Source organism: Oncorhynchus keta, chromosome 35, assembly GCF_023373465.1.
Source record: "Oncorhynchus keta strain PuntledgeMale-10-30-2019 chromosome 35, Oket_V2, whole genome shotgun sequence".
Classification (NCBI taxonomy): Eukaryota; Metazoa; Chordata; class Actinopteri; order Salmoniformes; family Salmonidae; genus Oncorhynchus; species Oncorhynchus keta.
Window position 1 is genome coordinate 43,071,895 of NC_068455.1, and position 26,007 is coordinate 43,097,901.

The following is a 26,007-nucleotide window of genomic DNA, read 5'->3' on the forward strand; positions in this document are numbered from 1 at the left end:
AATGTAGAATAATAATGAAAAACGTTACTAATGTTTTCTTGTGTTTTTTTATGTAACATTTTCTAAATGATCTGAGAACAGGACTTTAAATTGAACCACGAGGAAACCCGCAGAAAGCGTTATGCCGAAGTACTGGAATTCCCACAGAAGAACTTTGTTTCTCAATGTTCTCTGAACGTTCTGAGAACATGACTTTAAAAATAACCATTAAGAAACCTGCATAAAACGGTATGCTGAAGTACTGAAATTTCCACAGAAGAACGTTGTTTCTTAACATTCTCTGAACAATTTGAAGCCATTACTTTAAATAGAACCATGAGGAAACCAGTAGAAACGTTATGGGATGATTGCATTCAATATAACCATAGGACAACCCCGCTCTCACCAAGCTCTAAAAAACATGGTTCTCAGAACGTTATGTGCTAGCTGTGTTCTATTGGTTATATTTCTATGGCTGCAACGCAACAAGCTGTTCGATATTTGGCGTGTGTGCTGCCCAAGTTCAGTGTTCAGACATGAATAATTAAACTAAAACAAGAAGCTCCCGCGCTGAGGTCTGTTCAACGCTGGTCCGACTAATCTGATTCCACACTCCAAGACTGCAATTCAACGGCTCAGACACAAGAGGTATGTGGCAGGGTCTACAGTCAATCACGGATTACAAAAAGAAAACCAGCCCCGTCACGGACCAGGATGTCTTGCTTCCAGGCAGACTAAATAACTTTTTTGCCCGCTTTGAGGACAATACAGTGCCACTGACACGGCCCGCAACCAAAACATGCGGACTCTCCTTCACTGCAGCCGACGTGAGGAAAATATTTAAATGTGTTAACCCTTGCAAGGCTGCAGGCCCAGACGGCATCACCAGCTGCGCCCTCAGAGCATGCGCAGACCAGCTGGCGGGTGTGTTTACGGACATATTCAATCAATCCCTATCCCAGTCTGCTGTTCCCACATGCTTCAAGAGGGCCACCATTGTTCCTGTTCCCAAGAAAGCTAAGGTAAATGAGCTAAACGACTACCGCCCTGTGGCACTCACTTCCGTCATCATGAAGTGCTTTGAGAGACTAGTCAAGGACCATATCACCTCCACCCTACCTGACACCCTAGACCCACTCCAATTTGCTTACCGCCCGAATAGGTCCACAGACGATGCAATCTCAACCACACTGCACACTGCCCTAACCCATCGGGACAAGAGGAATACCTATGTGAGAATGCTGTTCATCGACTACAGCTCGGCATTTAACACCATAGTACCCTCCAAGCTCGTCATCAAGCTCGAGACCGTGGGTCTCGACCCCGCCCTGTGCAACTGGGTACTGGACTTCCTGACGGGCCGCCCCCAGGTGGTGAGGGTAGGCAACAACATCTCCACCCCGCTGATCCTCAACACTGGGGCCCCACAAGGGTGCGTTCTGAGCCCTCTCCTGTACTCCCTGTTCACCCACGACTGCGTGGCCACGCACGCCTCCAACTCAATCATCAAGTTTGCGGACGACACAACAGTGGTAGGCTTGATTACCAACAACGACGAGACGGCCTACAGGGAGGAGGTGAGGGCCTTCGGAGTGTGGTGTCAGGAAAATAACCTCACACTCGACGTCAACAAAACGAAGGAGATGATTGTGGACTTCAGGAAACAGCAGAGGTAACACCCCCCTATCCACATCGATGGAACAGTAGTGGAGAGGGTAGTAAGTTTTAAGTTCCTTGGCGTACACATCACAGACAAACTGAATTGGTCCACCCACACAGACAGCATCGTGAAGAAGGCGCAGCAGCGCCTCTTCAACCTCAGGAGGCTGAAGAAATTTGGCTTGTCACCAAAAGCACTCACAAACTTCTACAGATGCACAATCGAGATCATCCTGGCGGGCTGTCCAGAGGGTAGTGAGGTCTGCACAACGCATCACCGGGGGCAAACTACCTGCCCTCCAGGACACCTACACCACCCGATGTCACAGGAAGGCCACAAAGATCATCAAGGAGAACAACCACCCGAGCTACTGCCTGTTCACCCCGCTATCATCCAGAAGGCGAGGTCAGTACAGGTGCATCAAAGCTGGGACCGAGAGACTGAAAAACAGCTTCTATCTCAAGGCCATCAGACTGTTAAACAGCCACCACTAACATTGAGTGGCTGCTGCCAACACACTGACTCAACTCCAGCCACTTTAATAATGGTAATTGATGGGAAATGATGTAAAATATATCACTAGCCACTTTAAACAATGCTACCTAATATAATGTTTACATACCCTACATTATTCATCTCATATGTATACGTATATACTGTACTCTATATCATCTACTGCATCTTTATGTAATACATGTATCACTAGCCACTTTAACTATGCCACTTTGTTTACATATTCATCTCATATGTATATACTGTACTCGATACCATCTACTGTATCTTGCCTATGCCGCTCTATACCATCACTCATTCATATATCTTTATGTACATATTCTTTATCCCCTTACACTTGTGTGTATAAGGTAGTAGTTTTGGAATTGTTAGTTCGATTACTTGTTGGTTATTACTGCATTGTCGGAACTAGAAGCACAAGCATTTCACTACACTCGCATTAACATCTGCTAACCATGTGTATGTGACAAATACATTTTGATTTGATTTGATATAATTTTGGAAACATTATTTCACTTTCTTCTTCCAGCAGCTATGATTCCACCTGGAATGAAAAAAACACTTCCGTTTTCTCAACTTGCCATTGGCTCAACCATTGGGTCAATTTATCCTGTGGCCATTGGCTCAACTTAATCCAAGGCAAACATTTTGACTATTTTAGACACTACAAGGATGCACTTTCATGCAAGATTTAGGGACTCATATTGAAGCTTATAGAGACCCCTACTGATGTATAGAACATTCTCAAAATGATCTACTTTGGTTTACATACAAGCATCATGAAACCTCTAACAAAATACATTAATTTGACTTCATGAAAATCTGAAATAAAAAAATCAGAACATGCTTACCAGTTTTTTCATGCAGTTTCTTCCTTCACAGTCTCCATGACATTATTACCTCTTCCTAAGTATTTGGCCAAATGTTTAATTTTGTGTATGGTTTCCTAGAAACAAGGGAGTCTCAACTTACCCCTTTTTCTCAACTTACCCCAATCTCCCCTATTGTAGGAAACATTGGGAACAGAAGCTCAATAAAATATGAATACTACTGTATTAAAAAAAATATTCTACTCTGGCCACGAAAAAAATATGCTGGTTCAGTTTGATCACAGAAGTTGCTCCAACCTTTGTTGTCAGTCTCAGGCTGGTTGGCGGTGAGTACATTCAGAAGCTGATTCATACATAATAAACAAGGCCATTCTCAGATGGCTCACATATTACTCTGAGATGTTTTTAATATAAAAGGAGAAACCAAGTTTGTTTTTCCACGACAACAACAGTGTTACTGTCTGTGAGGCTGCGCCTGGAGCTCTTTGTCTGTCTTATGGCTTCAATGCTATTCAGCAAGGCTACACTTCCTTTTTCTCCCTAGCAATTACTCTCAAACCACCGCTCTACATTCCTGTGATTCCTTAGTAAGCCGATGGAATAACTGTAGGCAACAAGGGCTCCGCTTGAGTCAGTGACAATGTGCCTGTGAGATAGAGAATCTGACTAGTAGTCGACGTGTCTTCGCAAGCAGTTGAAGTAAACTTGAAAAACAATCTAGCTTGTGAATTAAACAATCTCTCAATTAAGTAGACTTTTGAGTAAATTACACCAACTTTTATGTCTGTGCGCAGCACTTCTAAAATGAATCTTCAGCGCTTCAATCAGAGGGCGCACAGTTCCTCAGCCAGGCAGTGTTGATGCGCATCGCACAAAGTAGAATAAATATTATAGGATTCGTAGTTCTTTGTGTGATTAGCAACCAGTTATAAAACAAAACGACAGAAACACTTTGAAAACAGCTACTGCAACATTTATTTAGCTATAAATGTGCTCATACTTGGCTTCTAACTCTATTTTCATTCACAAATGCCAGTGAAATGCTTCCACTGTGGTTCCCTAACCACCCTGGTCAAAGTGGCTGGTGAAATAGACATCTTACCCATCAATGCCAAACGTCTACCATTTGTCTGGTGTGTATTTTAGGCCCTGATCAGAGCCATAATTGACTTTCCCCCTCGCTGTAGGTCATAAACAAATCTCCCCTCAAGAACCCTCAGGAAGTCCCATTTCAAACCCTTAAATATTAAATATCTCTCAAGCGTAGGCTATCAGCTGCTGGAGGTTTGTTGGTATGTTGCTACTGCTATTTTCCCTGTTGGTCACTGACATATCGCTCCACCAGAGAGAGAGAGCTGCACAGAAAGAACAGTGCTTTGTAAATAAAGGCAAGGTCATTTGGAGCCCTAAAAGGGAATGGGCTTGGAACATAGGCTTATTATAAAGTAAAGTATTTGTGGCAAAAGAAACTGAATCAATACCCAGGCTTTGCACCGTCCCTCTTCTCTGTGATTCCTTTTTGGGAATGGGTGACCAAGACCTCCCTTCCTAACACACACACACACACACACACACACACACACACACACACACACACACACACACACACACACACACACACACACACACACACACACACACACACACACACACACACACACACACACACACACACACACACACACACACACACACACACAGGCCTGTAGGCAGATAAATACTCCTCAAAAGATCAAGGCTCCTTGTAGCACATTTCACCTGAGTGATCAAATCAATACCTGAGCCCTGGTAGAGCTACATGTGTTCCACTGACCTTTTGTATGGCATGGGCCTGTAGATTGCTGTGGTGAGCACTGATGCTGTACGGACCTCATTTACCGCTTCGCCTCCAGGATTAGCATTGAGCTGCCTGCCCAACCAGACAGTCCGCTCTGCTCCCTCCTGGGAAAAGAGATGGAGACTCGACAGTACTGACGTGACCTCCATTTCTCATTCCTCCCCCATATCATCATTACTCTCTTAAGCAGGTGCCTCTCTGATGTCTAGGCTACTATTCCTCTCTCTCTCGTCGTCCCTCTCTATTTTTCCTCCCTCCGTCTCTCTCACTCTCTCTTCTTGTCGCTCCAAACACATTTCCCTGACAAGGGAGCTCATAATTTGCTCTGCGTGATAAATAAATAGGTCTATCCTGTGTGGGTGGTGGCGATGGGGGGGTTGGAGTGCAGGAAGCCGAGCGAGCCCGATGGATGTCATGGTCCTCACTCTGGGCCCCCGTCCGCCACTCGGTTCCGATCCATCATCCCCGCCGCGCCACTCCGCTAACGTCTCCTGAGCCGCTGGAGCAATGGCTGCCACCAGGCTGTGACATGGAGCGCAGTCTAATGCTGCATCCCTCCGGCATCTCTCTTCCCCCTCGGCCAGACTCACCTCATCTTATTAACTCTTGAAATCCATTCCGGTAACTGCCTGTCATTAATCAATCAATCAAATGTATTGCCCTTGCCTTAACGGTTGCACCTGAAGCTGGGCTTGCAACACGGCTATCCTCACCATAAGGCGATAGTTATCCTGTTTATTACGAGTACAGCGACTGCAATTAAATGGCATGGCGTTAATGTTACTACTTAGCTTTTTTGGACCGGTGGAGGTCCTGTAGAACCATGTCCAGATAAAGCGTCCACTGTGAAAAAGTTTAATGAAAAAGGTAGAGGGGGGAATAAACGAACGTTTGGCAGGTAGCCAAGTATCAACCAACAGCACAGCAGCATGGAGACAAGTTCGGATGTTGTGACTTTGTGGCTGTGGTAACTGACGTTGGACAGAGAACTGGGTCATGGTAAGTAACGTGTTATTGGCAATTGGTGCCCGGAGGCCTGCATCCTCTTAACGCAGACTAGTACGCAGGCTAGATCAATCACTGGGACAGAAGGTCCTTGGCCGGACACTGGCTGACTTAAAAATGTTATCGCTTGCATTATTCTGCTGACATTTCTCTTCATGTTAGCTTCCTTCTCAAATTTGAAAAAGCAACATTAAACCATGAATTCGTTTAAAAAACAATAGCGAGACTATCTCGACGCACACGTACAGTATACACACACACTCCCTTTGTAGCTCCAGTGGACTTAATCACCAATAGCTCCTTTCACAGGAAATAGGCATTTCAAAATGAATAGATAGCTTGGCTTCTGAAGTATGAGATTGCTGAAATCGCCTTCACCTTTTCCTCCGGTGCACAGAGACTGTCTGGCAGCTGCAGCCGGTAGTGGGAAATGTTTGCCATCGCCATTCCATATGACCTGATGAGGAACCATAGTCATTGCTATTGTGTTAACTTTTTTTGGAGCTTGGTCTCGGTTCACAGTTATGATTGCCCCATTTGTTATCCTCCTTGAAGACCTGCTTGCATTTTTATTAGGTGGCTTTAATGGAGGACGTTTATTGCCACTGCAAAACATAATTTCTCCTTGGAAGTGAATTATCTTGTAAGGAAATACAGAGGACATCTATAAACAATATCCGGTCGACAAAGCCAGGTGGAGGCTGTAAGCCTATCACTTTCACAGAATGTCCCTCCATTCCCAAGAGCCATTCTCCATTAACAATGAGTGTGCGGTGTAAAAGATGAAGAATGTGAATAGGCTTGTTGTAACAGATGATCTCCTCTCTTCCCATAGTGGTGTCATCGAGGCTAAGTAGTATGATGAAGTAGTATGATGAGCCAGGTTGTCTGAATTGAGTGGTCCTTGTAAGCTGAATACTCTGCTAATAATAGCATACAATGCAATTAGGCTAGTTTATTCACCAATTAAATCAGGGAGTTGATGATATGTTGCGTGTCGAATCTCTGTGATTTTGCCCATCCTCTTTTGACATTATTTACATAGCCTAATATGCTGGATGTCCAACTCCACAACCTCATAAAATATTCATTCAAGATGTATTTTCTAAAGATTTAGGCTACTTCATCAAAATAAATATTTCTGGTAAAGTAAAGTAAGAATCACGTAATATATCCTAGCGATTGTTTGATTGTTGTATTCCGAGCAAATAGCTGGTAACGATGATGTCTCTTTGTCAATGATGGTTAGTGAAACAGAATCGATAAACCCGTGTCCATCACTCAGGAGATAACATGACTTATTTAAACCTGTTGGGCTTAGTATTGGGAGAACATCAAAATGACTTATGACTTGGTCACTCGATTATCTGTCAGTTACCAGACACTGCAAAGTGTCCACACTTCTCTGTTTTCCTGAAGGAAAGAAGAAAAAGGTTGAAATCAAAATGAAATGTGACACTGTAATGCATCTTGTCTGGATAAAGAAAAGTAAGTCATTGAATGCATCAATTGAAATTCAATGGATATCGGTCAAGCATTCAAAAGAACACTCGGTACAAATCAACCATCCCCCCTCATCTCATCTCAACTCCCATGGTCCTTCTGTGGCTCAGTTGGTAGAGCATGGCGCTTGTAACGCCAGGGTAGTGGGTTCGATTCCCGGGACCACCCATACATAGAATGTATGCACACATGACTGTAAGTCGCTTTGGATAAAAGCGTCAGCTAAATGGCATATATTATATTATTATTATTATTATAAGAATCACTACCCTTGCTAGAGGAGAAGCAGCCCACCTCAGCAATCTAATCTAAGGGGGTAAGGCATGTGTCATGCACTGCACTCTCAGGGCATGCGTGGCAGATCGCATACTGAATACGTCAACATAATGAAATCCAGGGATAGAAAATCAATGTATCTGACACTTGTCACAATCCAATATGGCCAATGAAGGCATTTGTTCATCAAGCTGTTTTGAAAATCTTTTTTTTTAAATCGCAAAGCAATAATGTTGATCTGACCTTTTGAATTTAGCTGACTCGCATTAGCCTAAAATGAATTGTCCCTAATCCCTCAAGGACAGGAGCAAATATATTATATTGAAAGCAATCGTTGTTTTACAGCTTTGTTGATTACTTTTGTGCTTCACAAGGGAAGCAAAGCTGTCTCTTTCGTTTGTATTGTTTTGTTTTATGATTTGCGGGTGACATACACCCCAAGTAAAATATACTTTAAAGCCTCCATGAGCTTGTATGAGCGCCACTGCAATTCCACAGAGGATTATGCCGTTAACTGCCTGCCTGACATCCAGCTGAGTCAAAGTGCTCCAAGTCAAAGTTACGCTTGCAACTGACAGGGAACTGAAGACACCGAAGGCAGGGAAACAGGCAGATGTACCCAGGCACTATCAAGAAGATCACATCCACTCTGCTTCAGCCACCAACTGTCATTGTTGGGGAAACACCAAACAAATTCCACTAACGAGAGTTTGATCAGTGCACGGCATTAGGACGGTCGACCCGCTCATGACACCTGTTCTCACTCTCAGGACGGAGAAGAACAAAGTGAACGGAAGGAGAGAAGGAGGGAAAACAATATAACCTTTGGCCTCTTCCCCAAAACACACCTGGTCTTGTCGGTTCAACTCTGGATGTCTTCTTGAAGGCAATCTTCCTTTGACTTCAGCTTATAGCCTAACAGTTCAACACTGTGACTTAACTTTCCACTTCTCATTCCGACACCATTGCTTGGCAATTTCTACTGTACGTTTTTAGCCTCTTTTATAATCGTCTGCTGATGTGTTGGCCTACTATGCCAAAGAGTGTGACAGCCAGGGTAATAGTGAGCTGGACGTTAGGCGCCTGCAGGTTGCTGAGGTCTGCTATTCAGGCACAGTAAATTACCTCAGATTCGTCTTAGCACTTGTAAGGCCAAGATTGTTTTACAGCAGCACAACAGCTAGGGAAGTGGAGAAAAAAAACAGTGCAACTTTTGCCTCGATGCCAGCTCTGAACTCTTGAGTGACATAGAAATTGAAGCCACAGGGGAGGCTGACGCTGCTAATTCTTTGAGCGTGATTGATGTCTGTTAGCAGGGATTTGGGATTGAAGATGTGGCCCAGGAGGCCTTGTGTACAATATAATAGCAGAGACACCTGTTTCATTGTTGTAGTGTCGTCTGCACTCTGAACGCAGCACCACCACAGTGAGGGGATGGGGGGGGCTGCCGAACAACCTCCCCCAACCTCTACAGGAATCAGATGACTTTCAGCAGCGCACGCCTCTTTCCCAGCTTCGTGTGAATAAATCAGTGCAGAGCAGGGGGAGGTCGGCCCTAAAGAGCCTGTTCTGCCTCGGCCTGATTTGTTTGTTGATCCTGCGTTTGCCTCCCGCAGCTAGCATCCTGAAACCAGCATATCTGAAAGACCTGAAGCTCCATTTGAGATATGAGCTGAGGAGAAGTTGCCTGTTTTGAAGGCATTGCGGGGAGGAAAGTGTTTTCTCCTTTTGCTCAGAGGCTCACATTTGCTAATCCAGAGACTGGACTATCATTCAAGGCATTATCCCTGCGGGGAGACTCAGTGGCTGACCTAATTTTCATGGATCTCGCTGCTGGTTGTTGCAGCTCCAGTTACAAGCCCTCTTTCAGATTTGTTGAGCAAACAACTTTTAGGACATTAAGCAACATTTCATATTCAATATTTTGGGTTTAGCTTAAAGCAGTCCATAGAGACTGCTATGTAAAGGGTAACATCCTCGTTAATATATTTAAAGGTCACGCTCCCGACAACGCAGTGTATCTCTGTACATACTGTGTCTCTTCTGTTAGCAGATCTCCCCAGCGTCATCCTTTGATGAATGGCTTGCTTTTGATTCAATTCTCTAGCTGGACTAATATTATGACTGCCATTATAAATTCCAGACATTGGAGAGATCCAAAAGTCAGTTTCCACTATTCTCATGTGCCATAATTAACATACTGGGCCAATATAGGGGATATTGTTGAACAATCCCCTATTAGGGATTAAATATGGAGATATGCTAGAGCAGTGGTTCCCAAACGGTGGAGCAGTGGTTCCCCAACTGTGGGGTGGGGGGGGGGACGGGGTCCTCCCCAATTTAAAATATATTTACAGTACCAGTCAAAAGTTTGGACACATACTCATTCCAAGGCTTTCCTTTATTTTTAGTATTTTCTCATCCAAACTATGAAATAACACATGGATTCATGTAGTTACCGAAAAAGTGTTAAACAAATCTAAATATATTTTACAAAACAAAATATGAGATTCTTCAAAGTAGCCATCCTTTGTCTTGATGACAGCTTTGCGCACTCTTGGCATTCTCTCAACCAGCTTCATGAGGTAGTCACCTGGAATGCATTTCAATTAACAGGTGTGCCTTGTTAAAAGTTCATTTGTGGAATTTCTTTCCTTCTTAATGTGTTTGAGCCAGTCAGTTATGTTGTGACAAGGTAGGGGTGGTATACAGAAGATAGGTCTATTTGGTAGAAGACCAAGTCCATATTATGGCAAGAACAGCTCAAATAAGGAAAGAGAAATGACAATCCATCATTACTTTAAGACATGAAGTTTAGTCAATCCGGAAAATTTCAAGAACTTTGAAAGCTTCTTCAAGTCCAGTCGCAAAAACTATCAAGCGCAATGATGAAACTGACTCTCATGAGGACCGCCACAGGAATGGAAGACCCAGAGTTACCTCTGCTGCAGTGGATAAGTTAATTAGAGTTACCAGCCTCAGAAATTGCAGCCCAAATAAATGCTTCACAGAGTTCAAGTAACAGACACATCTCAACATCAACTGTTCAGAGTGTACTGCGTGAGTCAGGCCTTCATGGTCGAATTGAAACCATTACTAAAGGACACCCATAAGAAGAAGAGACTTGCTTTGGACAAAAAAACATGAGCAATGGACATTAGACCTGTATATATCTGTCATTTGGTCTGATGAGTCCAAAAGAATCTCCAAATTTGAGATTTTTGGTTCCAACCGCTGTGTCTTTGTGAGACACAGAGTAGTTGAACGGATGATCTCTGCATGTGTGGTTCCCACCGTGAAGCACGGAGGAAGAGGTGTGATGGTGTGGGGGTGCTTTGCTGGTGACACTGTCTGTGATTTATTTAGAATTCAAGGCACACTTAACCAGCATGGCTACCACAGCATTATGCAGTGATACGCCATCTCATCTGGTTTTCGCTTAGTGGGACTATCATTTGTTTTTCAACAGGACAATGACCCAAAACACACCTCCAGGCCGAGTAAGCGCTATTTGACCAAGAAGGAGAGTGAAGGAGTGCTGCATCAGATGACCTGGCCTCCACAATCACCCGACCTTAACCCAATTGAGATGGTTTGGGATGAGTTGGACCACAGAGTGAAGGAACAGGAACCAACAAGTGCTCAGCATATGTGGGAAATCCTTCAAGAAAAGCATTCCAGGTGGAGCTGGTTGAGAGAATGCCAAGAGTGTGCAAAGCTGTCATCAAGGAAAAGGATGGCTACTTTGAAGAATATAAAATATATTTAGATTTGTTTAACACATTTTTGGTTACTTCATGATTCCATATGTGTTATTTAATGCCCTCAGTCCGGCTTTAAACTAACTCTTGAATGTTGTAATAGTAGTATGCACAATAAGTAGGAAGCACCAGTGACTCGGTCTATAAAAAAGTGGTCAGATGAAGCAGATGCTAAACTAAAGGATTCTTCCGTTGGCATTGAGGATTACACCACATCAGTCATTGGCTTCATCAATAAGTGCATCGATGATGTCGTCCCCACAGTGACTGTATGTACATACTCCAACCAGAAGCCATGGGTCACAGGCAATATTCGCACTGAGCTAAAGGGTAGAGCTTCCGCTTTCAAAGAGCGGGATTCTCACCCGGAAGCTTATAAGAAATCCTGCTATACCCTCCGACGAACTATCAAACAGGCAATACAGGACTAAGATTGAAACATACTACACCGGCTCCGATGCTCGTCGGATGTGGCAGGGCTTGCAAACCATTACAGACTACAAAGGGAAGCACATCCGAGAGCTGCCCAGTGACACAAGCCTACCAGACGAGCTAAATAACTTCTATGCTCGCTTCGAGGCAAGTAACACTGAAAAATGCATGAGAGCATCAGCTGTTCCTGATGACTGTGTGATCACGCTCTCCGCAGCCGATGTGAGTAAGACCTTTAAACAGATCAACATTCACAAGGCTGAAGGGCCAGACAGATTACCAGTACGTGTACTCCAAGCATGCGCTCACCAATTGGCAAGTGTCTTCACTGACATTTTCAACCTTTCCCTGTTGGAGTCTGTAATACCAACATGTTTGTCCCTGTGCCCAAGAACACAAAGGTAACCTGCCTAAATGACTACCGACCTGAAGCACTCATGTCTATAGCCTTGAAATTCTTTGAAAGGCTGGTCATGGCTCACATCAATACCGTTATCCCAGAAACACTAGACCCACTCCAATTTTCATGCTGCACCAACAGATCCACAGATGATGCAATCTCTATTGCACTCGACACTGCCCTTTCCCACCTGGACAAAAGGAACACCTATGTGAGAATGCTATTCATTGACTACAGCTCAGCGTTCAACACCATAGTGCCATAGATACAGAATACATAGAAATAAAGAAACTGGAATGCCCACCCTAGTCACACCCTGGCCTACCCAAAATAGAGAATAAAAGCCTCTCTATGGCCAGGGCGTGACAAGAACTGCAAGAAGATTTGCTTTAAAACTGCAAAATGTTATTTTTACCCCATGACAAAATGTGTAGAATTGCAGGAAATAAGCTTTAAACCTTCTAAATTATCTCCACAACAAGAGGGGTGTGAACAGTGTGTGTCATGAACAGTGCTTGCGCCCATAGAAAAATAGACATGGCATTTGCACGCGAGCGCAGGGGCGACGCTGGGATGTTTCCCTTTGCTGGAAAGTGGCCCCAAGTGAAAAGGTTTGGGAACCCCTGGTGTAAAAGACCTTATCTTCCTCAGCTTTCTTCTCCTTGGGGACCTGTCTGTATCTGGGTTACCTGTGACGCCACAGCAATCAGAGCGTGATGGAATGGGGGGATGGAGGGACTTCTCAGAGGATGGGTGTTTGAGGACAGATCTGTCCCTTTCTCATCTCTCAGCCGGGACTCTTGCTCTGAAATCGATGCCCCCTCCCTACCCCTCAGTCTGTCAGCCTTGCTCCCCTGTGGACACTCAGCAAGGACCTCACCTCATCTCTGTCAGCCTGCCACATCACATCCAGAGCACACTGTATTGACGGCTCCTTCCGGGCCTGAAGCGGGGGTTCATTCACCTGCCTGCCCGCCTGGGTGGCTGGATGGTTGGGTCACAGTGTGGGGGATAATGGTGGGAGGCAGGAATGGGATGTATGATGTATGATGGACTGGACACCTTCAAAGATTCTGTCCCTTGGGAGGTGGTGGAGGACAGGGCTTGGTGATGGGCTCCCGAGTGACACAGTGGTCTAAGGCACTGCATCTCAGTGCTAGAGGCGTCACTACAGACCCTGGTTCGATTTCAGGCTGTATCACAACCGGATGTGATTGGGAGTCCCATAGGGCGGTAAAATAGGAATTTGTTCTTAACTGACTTGTCTAGTTAAATAAAGGTTAAATAAAATAAATACATGTTTGATGGATATGCTATGCTCAGAGATCTCACTAAGCTAGCATAAAACACAAGAGACATTGCCATGAACTTCACATGGTTTACATACATTGTCCTGAAGCTCATGTTTTGACGGAAATCGTTTGGTTGTGAATAATGCCTCAATCAGATAACTGTACAGTATTTAGTCTTAGCTAGGCAATTGTTTTTGTTATACACCCCCCCATGCATGCTATGGAAAAGCAGTGTACTGCTTGAATACATTGTAATACACACCAAAAAAGATATCTGCCTTAAAAGCAGGTAGTTATGAAAAGTTGATTGAGGAACTAAGGAACTTAGCAAATTAAATCTTTCAGATGCTAAAGTCTTCTCTACCGGCGGCGGGTGTTATTTTCCTTGTGTGTGTCATTAATTTGATGGCCTGGCCCGGTGTTTTAATGCCTTCAGGTGTCGTCACTGATTAGGGCCGTAAAAGTAAAGCGTGGCTCGGGTGCGTGCCCAGCACTCTTAAGAAGCCTGCTTGCAGAGAGGCTCTGAGGAGATGTTCCACCACTGTGTGCATTAACAGCCACGCAGACCCGTTTAACAGGGCCTTGAGGTCGTTTATTTTTAAACTGCCACTGGAAGTAGTGAGTCACTGATCAATGAACTCCCTGCTCACCTGGCTTGCACTCCTCTGTTTCATACAAATGCCATTACAGAGTAACAGGAATAACAAAAGCATAGTCTGTGTAAGCCTATTTGTGGGCTATGTTTCCAGGATATAGTTTGAATGTGTGTTTCATGCCTAGGCCTATTTATGCAATGTTGTGTGTTTGCCTCCCTGATTCATCCAGTGCATATGGGTCCTTAGGAATCACTTGACAAGTAGGAGTGGGTAGGAGTAGAACTCTTAGCCATGCAATATGATTCATTTTTGAGCGATCACAACTGCGGTTTCCCGACATGAATCACCAAATAGGCCTCTCTCGTCTGTGAAGCAGCGAGCAGAGGCCAGGCAGCCCGGCAGATAAGTGGGCCGCCCACTGGAAACGTAACCAGCTTTGAGGGGCATTCATTCACCTGCTCTCCAGCTCCACTGTTTTCTGATCTGAACGACGATACACTCGCTGAGGTAAACAGAAAAATATACGACAGCTTTTTAAAAGCTTCAAGAATGTACGTTTCTAAAATGTTATCCTATCCCTCCCATCGTTGAATGCTTTTTCCTTATCCTTTCATCTCCCTTTGTCTTTGTTCTGAAAGGTGACTGCCAATGCTGTGCTCGTTGTTGTCTTTGCCCATAACTTGTCATTTTTCATTACAGACAATACCTCCCACAAACGTGTATGCCCTCGTTGGTATGACACAATGACAATCACAAAGTGCCTCGGTGACTTTGTAAGCAGGAACGCAGACCGTACTAGCCTACATTTTAGCCTTCAATTTCCCTGTCGACTGGAGCATTCCACTATCATTGTCTGTCTTCTGACCTTGTCTTTAACAAAAGAGTCATCTACCAGTAATTTTCTTCACACAATGAAATTGATTTACCCGACTGATTCCGCTCCAGCTGACTAGCCTGTCTGTTTGGTCATGAGAAAGATATGCACAATTACTAATGGATCTAAGGATTTCTTCAGCTAATAGTAACTATGTACTCAGACTATTTCACCCTGCAGTTTCATAGAGAGTAAATTAGCAGGCCAAACAAGTGACATATTCATTGTTTGGATAAGAGGATGTGAAAGAAAAGAGAAACCGGTCTAGCTACCTCTGTTCGTTTTTATTTGTGAATTCTTTTTAAATCTCGTCGGAGAAATGACACATCTCTGGCAAGTGCATATTGTTCGACTGGGCAAGTGCCCCATAAATAAAGAGAGCTAATTTTGTTGCCTGCGGCAGTGATGTGCAGCCTGACCTTATCAGAAGAGGCTCCATCTGTCTCTCTCCACCATCCTCTCCTCTGTGACTCACCCACCGTCTCACTCGCTCGCACCCGGAAAGAAAAAGGCCACCTTTTGCATCGCGGTAGATTTCAATAACCCCTCAACCGAGAAAGGAGAGAAAGAGAAAGAGAGCGAGAAAAAGAGAGAGCAAGCAAGCAAGTGTGCAGTGCCTTCCTTTTTCCAGCAACTCCCCTTGCCGCCTCAGTAAGCATTGGCACCCTCATTCCCCGGCAAATGCAAAATGCAATTTTACCCCCAAAAAGAGAAGGAGAATGAGCAAAGCAGGAGAGAGATATAAAAAATATAAATGAGAGTGCGGGCTCTACCTGAGCTGACAGTGAATTGACGGCCCCTCACCAAACATCCATCAATGACTTTCAGAGGCGTTTTGGGGCGCCGGCGGGGAGAGCTGGAGGCCCAGGCAGGTTGATGGATCACCTACAAACCGCACCACCGTCGCCACGGCGAACTCACTCTCAGAATTGATGAGCCGCAGCTCCTGTCTCTCTCTCTCTCTCCCTACCCCCGTCCCTCTCTCTCCCCTTCCCAATTCCGCTGCCCCTGTGTCAGCAGCACATGGATGCGCCATACTAATAAGGTTAGAGCAGGCATCTTTGTTCCACAGGATGACACCTTATATATGACAGTAGCATAGGTCTCGTCCGCTATTGGCTAGGCCAATCACCTCCACAGGGGGGCTCAACCATGCAACTTCCAAGGGGGAAGCTAAGTTGAGGTTGTAGGATACCGTCCACGGAAGGAAAGGAGTGGACACGGGCACTAGAGGGGAAAAAAAGAGAGCAGACAAAATGAGAAGGGGCTTGAAAGAAATGACAGCCTGGAGTGCATCTGACCTCCGGCGCCTTGTTATTACTCCCTTATGTGCACCAGTGGCAGAGAACCTGACAATTCTGGTTTAATAGTGTTACGACGCTACTTCAAGTTTAATACTCTGCCTCAGAGGCTCAGCTTATGACCACCACTGAGGGCAGGATATTGTATGTAAGTCTGTGTGTGTGTGTGTGTGTGTGTGTGTGTGTGTGTGTGTGTGTGTGTGTGTGTGTGTGTGTGTGTGTGTGTGTGTGTGTGTGTGTGTGTGTGTGTGTGTGTGTGTGTGTGTGTGTGTGTGTGTGTGTGTCAGGGGTCGCGTTAATGTCCCATTTGTAAACGTAGTTCTAAAAGGCTTCTGACAAAATGTTGTGCTTCAGTTAGACCTCTCCACTCGGATGAGAAATCTCTGCGCTCGTCATCAGACCAATCCAATTCCCACATTCACAAACTAGCATTCGATCAATCGACGGCACTCTGACTGATGGCAGAGAGGACGAGGCAATGGTTACTTTTCTCCGGTTGTTTTAGCAAGTGACATTTGCAAGATGAACTTCATTCTGGCTACATTCTTCCTATGGTAAACATAAGACATCTGATGGCCATGCATCTTGTTTGCAAGCAATACCTTGCTCTTTCAATGGAAGCTTTTACTTCTCTGTGGTTGCTAACCGAATAGTGTTGCAATTCTGTCGTCTTCTGATGAAAACAATGCTGTTTTGCAATAGTTTGTGATTGCGGGACGCAATTTGGGGCGCTCCTGCATGTGGGCATCTGCAGGAACGCCTCCCTCAAGTATGCCATTGGTTCCTGCATGTGGGCTCAACATCTGCATGAACACCCCTCCTCGAACATCCCATTGGTTCCTGCATGTGGGCTCAACATCTGCATGAACACCCCTCCTCGAACATCCCATTGGTTCCTGCATGGGCTCAACATCTGCATGAACACCCCTCGAACATCCCATTGGTTCCTGCATGTGGGCTCAACATCTGCATGAACACCCCTCCTCGAACATCCCATTGGTTCCTGCATGTGGGCTCAACATCTGCATGAACACCCCTCCTCGAACATCCCATTGGTTCCTGCTTATGGGCGCAACATCTACAGGAACTCCCTCCTTGAGAATCCCATTGGTTCCTGCTGGTGTGACACTATTGATAATCTATTTATTTGATTTGATTTGGATTTCCTTTTTACCCCTTTTTCTCCCCAAGTTCGTTATATCCAATTGGTAGCTACAGTCTTGTCTCATCGCTGCATCTTGAGAGCCGTGCGTTCTCCGAAATACGACCCTGCCAAGCCGTACTGCTCGCTGAACCCGGAAGCCAGCCGCATAACTGCCGACCGTGTCAGCGAGCATGCGTCTTGGCCCACCACAGGAGTCGCGAGAGTGCGATGGGACAAGGACATCCAAACCTTCCGCTAACCCGGATGACGCTGGGCCAATTGTGTGTCGCCTCATGGGTCTCCCTGACGCGGCCGGCTCTGTAGTGACGCCTCAAACACTGTGATGCATTGGCCTAGACCGCTACGCCCGCTTTTGATATTCTGGATTGTTTCGGAATGTGTATGCGATTAAAATGTGGGTCAAAAGGGAAATAAAAGTATTATCTGAGTTTTTCGTTTCGATTATGCCATCATTGTAGTATAATTAATGTGCAATGTTTAGGCTTAAAAATGTCTGTGTAATCTCTTGATGCGTTGGATAGCAGAGTCTCGCGCGTGAGTCTCTCTCTCATTCTGTATTTTTAGCAGATTGTTAGATCACTGCACTGCCCAGCATCAAGCTATTGCAGTTCTTTGTAGCTCAGTTGGTAGAGCATGGCACTTGTAACGCCAAGGTAGGGGGTTTGATTCCCGGGATTACCCTTATGTATAATGTATGCCCGCGTGACTGTAAGTTGCTTTGGATAAAAGCGTCTGCTAAATGGTATATATTATTAGCATTTCAATGACCACCTCTCACACCATGAACTGAGGAGATGGAGTGTGATGCACAGTGGGGAGAGAGAGACATTTCAGACATGTAATATTAAAGAAGATCTAAAGGAAAAAGAACATGCTCCAGCAAATGGCCAGTCACCTCCCATCCAGGACAGGAAATGAGCACAGAGCCACAGTGCTCACACCTACATCATGGCTTCTGATATATCACTGCACTTTCACGTTGGGGGCTTAGGCAGGAACGCCATGAATCCCAATTGGGAGCGGGCTCTCGGATCACATCAGGAAGTCAGCAGGTGATCATTTCAGAACGCCACGATTCCTACTCCAGTCAAAGCCCCCGAGGTACAGTGCAGCCGAGGAACGAGGGGGGTTCTTAGAGTCTGTGCTGTTTTTTTGTGGGGAGGTTTATTAGAATCCCTATTAGCCGACGCCAATGCCGACAGCTAGTCTTTCTCGGATCCGACACATAACGAAAAAGACCTTAGACAAAAATACTTTACAAGTTACATACATATAAAAACATTAACATGGACATTACAACTAGGTTAGATAGGGGAGAGGCGTTGTGTTTCAATTTTTTTTTATTTTTAAAGCTAATATTGCTGTTTCCTTGAGTAATTTCAGAAGGAAGGGAGTTCCATGTGATCATGGCTCTATATAATACTGTGTGTTGCCTTGAATTTGTTCTGGATTTGGGGACTGTGAAGAGACCCTTGATGGCATGTCTAGTGTTTTTGTGGTGGGCCAGAAAAAAATATTAGTTTAGGTCTGGAAGAAGGGAGAATGGGGGTTGGTTGCTGATGACAGTTGAAAGGAGAGGGGAGTTCGGTGAAGGGTACAGTGTGGTGTGCGAGGTGGAATCGACTGCAGTGTCATCACTTCTGACCATAAAAGCCACCCGGCCCAGTCAATGCAGTCTGGAGTTCATTTTATCCATGGCTATTTTTAGCTGCAAGAAAACATAGTTGCCTTTCAATATAAAACACAGATGAAATAGTTTCAAACGCATCATTTTTTTATGCTCTGTGTTTTGAAAATGCTAAATGCCCTGGTGTGTGTCTGCGTCTGTGTGCGTGAGCGTGCATGTTTGTGAGTGTGCGTTTGTCTCTCACCTTCTGTATTTTTAGCAGGGGAAAGTGGGTCAGATTGATATTGCAGAGCACTGCACTGGCCAACGTGAAGTTATTAGCATTTCAATTACCACCTCTTTCGGCCTCTTACACCATGAACTTGAGTGGAAGGACTGAGATGCACAGTGGGTGAGAGAAGATTAAGGTTGAAGAGAGAGACACATTCAAGACACATAATATTAAATCAGATCTAATGGAAAAAAATACTGCTCAATGTGCAAAGAACATGCTCTGAACAGAAACAGAATTAGCAGGTGTTTCCAGCAAATGGCCAGTCGCCTCCCGCCTCCCATCTCGGACAGGAAATTAGCACCGAGCCACTGTGCTCACACCTCCTACATCATGGCTTTTGATCTCTCGCAGCACTTTCATGTTTGGGAGCTTAAGCAGAAAGCCATGAATCCCAATCGGTAGCCGGCCCCCGGATCACATCAGGAAGTCGGCAAGTGATAATCTCAGAGCTCCACGATTCCTATTACAGTCAAAGCCCCCGAGGTACAGTGTAGCCGAGGAACGAGGGAGGGGGGGGGGTTCTTAGAGTCTGTGCTGTTGTGTTTTTGTTGTGGCCAGAAAAAAGATTAGTTTGGTTCTGGAAGGGGGAATGGGGGTTGGATGCTGATGACAGTTGAAAGGAGAGGGGAGTTCACTGAAGGGTACAGTGTGGCGCGCGAGATGGAATCGACTGCGGTGTCATCACTTCTGACCATAAAAGCCGCCTGGCCCAGTCAATGCAGTCTGGAGTTCATTTTCTCCATGGCTATTTTTAGCTGCCGGCAGAGCAGTGCTACCTGGATGTGAAGGCTTTTGTTGCTCCAGGCAGCTGGAGCATCACTGATGGGCCCATAGGTAGCCTAGTGGCTAAGAGCATTGGGCCAGTAACTGAAACGTTGCTGGTTTGAATCCCTGAGCCGACTAGCAAGACACTTAACCCTAATTGCTCCTGTAAATCGTTGTGGATAAGAGTGTCTGCTAAAATGTATCTGCATTTTCCTGACATTTTATCTCCATGGCCGAGGGAACTTCTGTGGAGGGAGGAAGACGGAAGGTTTTGCATTCACTTTGTAACCTAAAAAAAAAAAGTAACGTTAAAGAAGGTATACTTCAGTAGGGCCTTTGTTAAAAGAAACAAAAGGAGCATTAAAACATTGCAGGGACATTCAGGCATGCAACATTTTGACCGGAATACCATTTGTGATGGATAATGCAAAACGAGGCTACCCTGCAAATGACCTTCATGCAGATTATTATTTTTCTTGTGCTTTTAAATGCGTGGTTAGTCATAGTTGTTTTGCTTGTTTACACCCTCCTGCAGGTATGCCAACCGGTGGCTATTAAAGGAGCATTATGTCATATCTTTGTAATGTAGTGGAATGATAGTGTTTCCCACTTTTTTTTCTGCGACAAAACACCCCCATTTTGGCCCCATACAAAATACCATTCTGAAAATGCAGCCCAAAATGTTTTGTTGTCAAATGGGAAAGTTGCACCCTCCCTCTCTTCCATCAGCATTACTCAGAGGCGTGGGCATCTCGTCTTCGAGCACAACCAACAATAGCAGACGTTGGAAAGTGTCCAACATGCAGAAATCGCTTTGCCATTTCCTGGTTGCTAAAATTGTACACTGTTAGCTCAATTTCAGTTTATGTGATAAAATAAGCAATTGAGAGTGTAGAGAATCATTGCCCCATCTAAATCGCTTTTAAATATATTTTCAATAATAAAAAACAATATCGTACTTTCAGCTGTTTGAAGCTGGTGGACCAAACTGAAAGTAAGACTTCAGCGTGAGTCTCCACCGTGTTGCGGGGGGAGGGGGAGAATCGTTTATTATATGTGTTGTTGCAATTCACCTAGCTTCCTCAAGGGGGAAGCAAAGTTAGACATAGTAGAGCCATACTTGCAAACATTAGCAACCATTTTAAATTTAAAGTTTATCCGGCTCAAAATGTGTCAGACAATTAAAATCAATGATTTACTTGCACGTGACAGAACGCTAAATTGTAGCTGGTCCCATCAGGTAAAATGCCACACGTAAAGCCCTATGCTAACCTCACCAGGTGGCAGTGATTATGCCCTGGAACAAGTTCCGCAGGAGCCAATTAAAATGGTCAACGTAGTCAGACGTGTTTCAAAACCTCTTCATGGAAGCATCCTTAATATACCAGTCCAACATCATGTTCTGATCATCAAAGCAACTATCACGTGTATTTGACCGACTGGTCAAATTGCTCTCGGTCTGAAGTGTCCATGTAATTGTTGCAGATTGTGGCAAGGGTTTGACTCTCACATGAGTCGACCCCCCCCCCTTCCCCTTTGGGAAATGTAGATTTACATGTATTGTATTACTGTGTTGAAGAGGGACGTAGCCTACAGCCAACAACTTGAAAATAAAGATTAAGAATCAATTTAATAGGGAGCTACATCTTTCAGCCATGCACAAAAACACACGGCTATTGCCTAATAATCATAGTGCATAGGCTATATTACGTTGGTGTGTACACCAAGATGTAGGCCTACAAAATTTTCTAAGCCGTTTTCATAGTCATCTGTTTTGCCACGTTATTTGGCTCGAGGAGGATGAGCAGTACAAAGTTTACAGTACGTTTTTTTGGGGGATCAAAAGGGCTTAGGTAGAGTGGGCACGTCATCTTGGGGTTATAGAAACATTTAAAACATGTTAAACCAATTTCCTGTAATTCTACAAATTTGTGCATGGAGCTGAGAGAAGTTTTTTGCAGTTTTAAAGCACATTTCCTGCAATTCTACATAATATGCCGTGGAGCAGAGAGAAAGTGTTGCAGTTTTCAAGCTAATTTCCTGCAATTCTATGCATTTTACAATGGCTAATAGTGTGTTCTTTTGTACAATGTGCGCTAAACGTAGATGTTGTAAGGACCTAATTTATAGATTTTTCCATAAAAGCATATTGATGTGTGTGAAACAGATAAACAAAAGCGTGGAATTTAGTCATATATGCGAAAATGTTCAAATGTATCACGAAAGCAGTAGCTCGTACCCTACTCAAGGATTCGTCAATGCAATATTGGTTATTAGACAAAATTTTGTTACAGACCAACGGAACAAAACTAAACCTTGAATTTGTAGGTTTAAAATATCCCTCTAGTGGTCAGGGTTGACCTATTTTAAGAAATGCCATTGGTTGGTAAAGTCTAAGGTCTTTGATAAGCCGATGAAGCATTTGTTCCAAGATATAATCACCGCCACCTGGTGAGGTTAGCATAGGGCTAACGTGTGCCATGTTATCTGATGGGACACGCTACTAATGTTATTCATTCAGCATTCCCTCGCTTAAAAGTAAACAAACGCCACCAAACAGATTTATTTTATGCCTCTGCAATCCCATTGTGCATTAGATGCTGTGGGTCCACCGGGACACCATAGGGTGTCTTTTAATAGTCTAAACTCACTCATAACTTACTTCAGGCCCTAGTAGGCTACTACTTTATCCACTCAGCATGCTACCTCTAAGAAAGTTTCTCCCATGTGTATTGTGTATAGCGTGTGATGTCTGGCTCTAAGGAACCACAGTCTTGTCACTGTATGGCAATGTAGTCATATTACACTGTAGTCCCACGACGTTGTTTCTCAATGGAACCGCAGTCTTGTCACTGTCTGGCACTGTATTCATGTTACACTGTAGTCCCATGACACTGTAGTCCAGCACTGAGACGTTGTTTCTCAATGGGCCCTAATCTAAGGATTAATGACAGTGATACATCTGCCAGTCATGTCGTCGGGCCCCACAGATGGCGAGGGACGAGGGACTCAACGCGGGGACTGATTGGCACGACCACTCTTGTCATTCATTACCGGATTCAATTTGAGCTGGGATGAAAAACGACCCTAACCCAAAACGATTCAACTACAAGGCCTATTTCTGCTTGCAGCTGTTACGCTAGTCAGTGATGTAATCTAAGGCTAGCTCCCCAGTGTTTGCACTCATTGACTTTGAGTCAGATCTATGGAGTGACATCCACCACAATAACAACAACAATGACGACAGGAGTCCAATTCATTCTCAGCCTGGCACTACATATCCAATATACAGGAACAGTAACATGGTAATAACAATGCCGCTGGCAGAGCCTCGGGCTACGTGGCAGACAGGCTGTGTTTAGCCAGCCCTGAGTGGAGGGAGCAAGGCAGAAGTGTCTCAGAGAATTATATGTAAAAAAAAAAAAAAGAAGAAAAAAGGGCCCCACTACAATGCTTCCATTCTGGATTTGAGAAACACAACTGTCAATTCTGGTTTCGATCAACAGAATTATCTCTCTTTCTCTTTCTCTCTCTCTCTCTCTAGGTGGTAGGACCGCCGGCAGCAGGGGCCTTCCGGGAGAGGCCGGCCAAGCCCACGGCATTCCGCAAGTTCTACGAGCGAGGAGACTTCCCCATCGCTCTGGAGCATGACACCAAGGGCAATCGCATCGCATGGAAGGTAGGATACTGCAAAGCATTCACTAGAGCAGTCTGTTGAGATTGTGCAATATGTGGAGGCTACAGTACACATTTGTGAATGAGGCGAATGACCCCTATACTGTACAATACTGTATGCAATTCATCATGTTCATCATTAGAGGGATCTACCTTTACGCTCAGCCTAAACTCTCAGCAGCGTATAGGCCTACAGTAGGTGATCACATGCACTCACACACCACCTTAATGAAGGAGGTCACACAGTGTTGTTCACATGGAAACACTGGTGCCATAGTATGTATTATTATGTTGTCAATGCTCTGCATGATATGTGATGTGTGTCGGTGTCATCTGCGATGTTATCATCCACTGTGGAACACAAAGGAACGTCTGCAATGTACACATGATGTCACGGTGGGTCACGATCAATGTTCTGCTTGTCCTCGGATATTGCCTGTGAGGACAATAGCCCAGACAGACCTATCTCAGTGTTTCTGCGTCTATGTCAGAATGTGTACCTGCTGCAGTCAGAAAGACTCAACCGTGCAGCGTTCGACACATCAGTTAGCCCAGCAGTGAGATCGCTCCTCCTTATATTAACCATGCTGGTTTATTATAGCCTCACAGCGCTGCGAGATTTTCCACAACTTCTGAGTCGGAGTCGTCACCACCCACTGCACTTAATGACATTTAGAAACGTAAGCAAGGCAAAATGAATCAAAGCAAATAGGCTTTTTCGTCCTCCTTCAAAAGAGAGAGGTGACACACTCTTTCCTTTCTCCTGGTGAAAACACTGTGAAAGCATCTGCATGAATTAGTCATGTACAGTGTTCAAATGAATACTGTGTGGTGGATGGTGAGCTTTTACCCCAATAATGGCTTTCTTTGTGCTCTCATGAAAAAGCTCAGCAAAACGGGAATTGGTGTGTAAAATTTGTGCAGCTGTTATGGTTATTGATTTCACCCATGCACACGTGTAACCGATTTCTCCTAATTCTCCCTGTCAGACTACTTCATTACTCCCCCACTGTGTGAAACATCTTGGAGAGATGACTGTTCATGTGTGTATAGCACACTGCAGCGAGCCTAGTCAAGCATGCGTTTGCGTTCTAAACTAGCATGCGATACACCACGCACGCACCCGTTTTGGTAGATTTTTTTCTTCTTCATAATTCCCGGATGAATTCAGTGTTTTCCCCCCCACTTCTAAAATCACTTCAAATGGAGTAGATGCCGGGCAGTGTAGTGGTTTGATAGTGGATAGTGAGAGGGAATGTGGGGGCCTAGTCGATGATTGGAGCGAGCGCAGGGGCCACTGTGTGTTTGCACTGGGCAGCACTTGGGGCAGAGGTTCAAGGCTGGGGCTCTGGACCAATCTCGGCTGGAGAGTTGGCTATAGGAAGAGAAAAAGGAAACAGGAAATAGCCGGGGGAAAAATAACTAAATTGTGTTGATTTCATTTGGCCTGAGTGCACAATCCGAGTGTGTGTTTACTGTGTTTGTGTGTGTAGAGGAGTGTGTGTGCCTGAGGTCAAGAGTTCACAGTCCCTGCCGGCTCTGTGTGTGTGTGTTTACGTGTGCGCTAGAGAGGGAGCAGGAGAGTGGTAAATGTCCTCATGATGGAATGCCTCTTAAATTGACCGTGAAATAGCCACAAACAGCATGTTTACTCCAATAAGTCAATCAAATGAATATCAGTGGTAACATACAGTGTAGGTGTCCTATTCAGTATGTGTGTTTGTCACCACCCCCCTGCAGCACCACAAGTAGGGTAGAAAGCCTCCCTTTCTCCCCTCCCCTTTTCTCTTCTCTGCTCTCATCCAGTCATCCCCCTGTCTGTGCGGTAGGGAGCAGCAGCGCATGGCTCTTCCTCCTCTTCTATGGAGACAGTCTCTCATGTCTTTCACAATCCCCCACCCTCTCCACTCTACTTCATCATACGGATGGGCACTGGAAATGGTTTCGGCATTCAAATAATATCACAATATTTTTTGGGATATCCGGATTGTCGAAATGCATGTTTTGTTCAATTCAATGGAGACTTGCTCGTGTGACGAGAGAGAGAGAGAGAGAGAGAGAGAGAGAGAGAGAGAGAGAGAGAGAGAGAGAGAGAGAGAGAGAGAGAGAGAGAGAGAGAGAGAGAGAGAGAGAGAGAGAGAGAGAGAGAGAGAGAGAGAGAGAGAGAGAGAGAGAGAGAGAGAGAGAGAGAGAGAGCGCTGCGCACTGTTTTAGCAGAAGGATGGGGGAGGGGGAGAGAAAG

General features: G+C 44.8%; 1 protein-coding gene across 1 annotated transcript in view; it reads left to right on the top strand.

The window, feature by feature from the left end:
- LOC118368527 (parkin coregulated gene protein) overlaps window positions 1-26,007 on the top strand; it is a 258,968-nt gene that overhangs the window by 24,287 nt on the left and 208,674 nt on the right. Inside the window, exon 2 of the mRNA XM_035752689.2 lies at window positions 23,635-23,769. Within this exon, the coding sequence (XP_035608582.1) occupies window positions 23,635-23,769 (135 nt within the window). The remainder of the gene's footprint in view (window positions 1-23,634; window positions 23,770-26,007) is intronic.